The 3,757-nt window shown below is 48.6% G+C and overlaps 1 protein-coding gene across 1 annotated transcript in view; it reads left to right on the top strand.

Moving 5' to 3' along the window:
• LOC135573025 (exportin-T-like) overlaps positions 1 to 3,237 on the top strand; it is an 8,802-nt gene extending 5,565 nt beyond the window's left edge. Inside the window, exons 6-8 of the mRNA XM_065022081.1 lie at positions 1,732 to 1,900; positions 2,559 to 2,795; positions 3,220 to 3,237. Coding sequence (XP_064878153.1) covers positions 1,732 to 1,900; positions 2,559 to 2,795; positions 3,220 to 3,237 — 424 coding nt within the window. The remainder of the gene's footprint in view (positions 1 to 1,731; positions 1,901 to 2,558; positions 2,796 to 3,219) is intronic.
• The last annotated feature ends 520 nt before the right edge of the window (positions 3,238 to 3,757 follow it).

Raw genomic sequence — 3,757 nt, 5'->3', positions numbered from 1 at the left:
TAAAGCTAGCTAGGTACCAAGCTAAAGCTAGCTAGGTACCAAGCTAAAGCTAGCTAGTTAGCTAGCTAAGCATAGTGACATCACAATACCCCCATAATGACATCACAATACCCCCATAGTGACATCACAATACCCCCATAATGACATCACAATACCCCCATAGTGACATCACAATACCCCCATAGTGACATCACAATACTACCCCCATAGTGACATCACAATACCCCCATAGTGACATCACAATACCCCCATAGTGACATCACAATACCCCCATAGTGACATCACAATACCCCCATAGTGACATCACAATACCCCCATAGTGACATCACAATACCCCATAGTGACATCACAATAACCCCATAGTGACATCACAATAACCCCATAGTGACATCACAATACCCCCATAGTGACATCACAATACCCCCATAGTGACATCACAATACCCCATAGTGACATCACAATACCCCCATAGTGACATCACAATACCCCATAGTGACATCACAATAACCCCATAGTGACATCACAATAACCCCATAGTGACATCACAATACCCCCATAGTGACATCACAATACCCCATAATGACAAAGCGAAAACAGGTTGTCTAGAAATGTATTAAAAATAAAATACAGATGCCTTATTTACGTCAGTATTCAGACCCTTTGCTATGAAACTAGACATCGAGCTCAAATGCATCGTGTTGAAACTCATCAGATGTCGCCCTTCTCCGTCCGCGCCTCCTCCTCATCCTCCTTTGCTATGAGACTAGACATCGAGCTCAAATGCACCGTGTTGAAACTCATCAGATGTCGCCCTTCTCCGTCCGCGCCCTCCTCCGTCCGCGCCTCCTCCGTCCGCGCCTCCTCCGTCCGAGCCTCCTCCGTCCGCGCCTCCTCCGTCCGCGCCTTCTTGTCATCAACATCAGTGGTTAATGAACCAGAGACTAGATCAGAGGACTGGTCCTGGACCAGTGTGTTCCTGTCCCTCCAGGTTAATGAACCAGAGACTAGATCAGAGGACTGGTCCTGGACCAGTGTGTTCCTCTCCCTCCAGGTTAATGAACCAGAGACTAGATCAGAGGACTGGTCCTGGACCAGTGTGTTCCTCTCCCTCCAGGTTAATGAACCAGACACTAGATCAGAGGACTGGTCCTGGACCAGTGTGTTCCTCTCCCTCCAGGTTAATGAACCAGAGACTAGATCAGATGACTGGTCCTGGACCAGTGTTTAACCAGTGTGTTCCTGTCCCTCCAGGTTAATGAACCAGACACTAGATCAGAGGACTGGTCCTGGACCAGTGTGTTCCTCTCCCTCCAGGTTAATGAACCAGAGACTAGATCAGAGGACTGGTCCTGGACCAGTGTGTTCCTCTCCCTCCAGGTTAATGAACCAGACACTAGATCAGAGGACTGGTCCTGGACCAGTGTTTAACCAGTGTGTTCCTGTCCCTCCAGGTTAATGAACCAGACACTAGATCAGAGGACTGGTCCTGGACCAGTGTGTTCCTCTCCCTCCAGGTTAATGAACCAGACACTAGATCAGAGGACTGGTCCTGGACCAGTGTGTTCCTCTCCCTCCAGGTTAATGAACCAGACACTAGATCAGAGGACTGGTCCTGGACCTGGACCAGTGTTTAACCAGTGTGTTCCTGTCCCTCCAGGTTAATGAACCAGACACTAGATCAGAGGACTGGTCCTGGACCAGTGTTTAACCAGTGTGTTCCTGTCCCTCCAGGTTTGTGAACCTGCTGCTGAGTCAGATGTCTGTGGAGGACCTGAGAGAGGAGGCGTGTGACTGTCTGTTTGAGATTGTCAATAAAGGAATGGACCCGACAGACAAGACCAAGCTGGTCGAGTCCCTCTGTCAAGTCCTGCAGTCGGCTGGCTTCTTCAACGTGGACCAGGTAGGTGCACACACACACACACACACACACACACACACACCACATAACACACACACCATAACACACACACACACCACATAACACACACACCACATAACACACACACACACACCCACACACACCATAACACACACACACCATAACACACACACACACCATAACACACACACACACACCATAACACACACACACACACACACCACATAACACACACACCACATAACACACACACCACATAACACACACACCATAACACACACACACCCACACACACCATAACACACACACACCATAACACACACCACATAACACACACCACACACCACACACACACACCATAACACACACCACACACACACACACCATAACACACACACACCACATAACACACACACCATAACACACACACACCATAACACACACCACAACACACACACACACACACCACATAACACACACCACAACACACACACACACACCACATAACACACACCACAACACACACACACACACACACCACACACAAACTCGCTACTCCATTTCCCACAGTCCAACAAAAGGCCAAAGGCTCCATTTCCTCTTCCTCCTCACCTCACTTCCTGAATGGATGTGACCTGTTTATACCTGAAACCCCTGTTTCCTGTCTTGGCTCCATCAGGAGGAGGATGTGGACTTCCTGGCTAAGTTCTCCAGACTGGTGAACGGGATGGGCCAGTCTCTGGTGCTGAGCTGGACCAAACTGGCCAAGGGGGGCGAGGTGAAGGCAGCCGCCGAGGCGTTGTGCGCCCTCGAGACCAAGGTTCCTCTGCTCCTCCAGCTGCTGGTCCACGACGACGACGACATCTCAGCCAACATCGTAGGCTTCTGCTACGACTACCTGCACGTACTGAAACAGGTGAGATATACCCTGCTAGTTGGGAATATGACTCCCTATTCTCTATGTGCACTACATCTGACCAGAGGTCTATGGGAATATGGCTCCTATTCTATGTGCACTACATCTGACCCAGAGGTCTATGGCATATGGCTCCTATTTCTCATGTGCACTACATCTGACCAGAGGTCTATGGAATATGGCTCCCTATTCTCTATGTGCACTACATCTGACCAGAGGCTTATGGGAATATGGCTCCCTATTCTCTATGTGCACTACATCTGACCAGAGGCTTACGGGAATATGGCTCCCTATTCTCTATGTGCACTACATCTGACCAGAGGTCTATGGGAATATGGCTCCCTATTCTCTATGTGCACTACATCTGACCAGAGGTCTATGGGAATATGGCTCCCTATTCTCTATGGCACCTTATTCCACCCAGGCCTCTGGTCGAATGTAGTGCACTATGAAGGGAATAGTGTCATTTGGGCCACTCTAGATGTATCTTTACTAGACAGGAGAGGGAGACACTCTAGATGTGTCTTTACTAGATAGGAGAGGGAGACACTCTAGATGTGTCTTTACTAGATAGGAGAGGGAGTCACTCTAGATGTGTCTTTACCAGACAGGAGAGGGAGTCACTCTAGATGTGTCTTTACTAGACAGGAGAGGGAGTCACTCTACACTCTAGATGTATCTTTACTAGACAGGAGAGGGAGACACTCTAGATGTATCTTTACTAGACAGGAGAGGGAGACACTCTACACTCTAGATGTGTCTTTACTAGACAGGAGAGGGAGACACTCTAGATGTATCTTTACTAGACAGGAGAGGGAGTCACTCTACACTCTAGATGTATCTTTACTAGACAGGAGAGGGAGTCACTCTACACTCTAGATGTGTCTTTACTAGACAGGAGAGGGAGACACTCTAGATGTATCTTTACTAGACAGGAGAGGGAGTCACTCTACACTCTAGAT

Source organism: Oncorhynchus nerka, linkage group LG8, assembly GCF_034236695.1.
Source record: "Oncorhynchus nerka isolate Pitt River linkage group LG8, Oner_Uvic_2.0, whole genome shotgun sequence".
Lineage (NCBI taxonomy): Eukaryota > Metazoa > Chordata > Actinopteri > Salmoniformes > Salmonidae > Oncorhynchus > Oncorhynchus nerka.
Note: the sequence above shows the minus strand (reverse complement) of the source record. Positions and strands in the feature narration are given on the sequence as shown.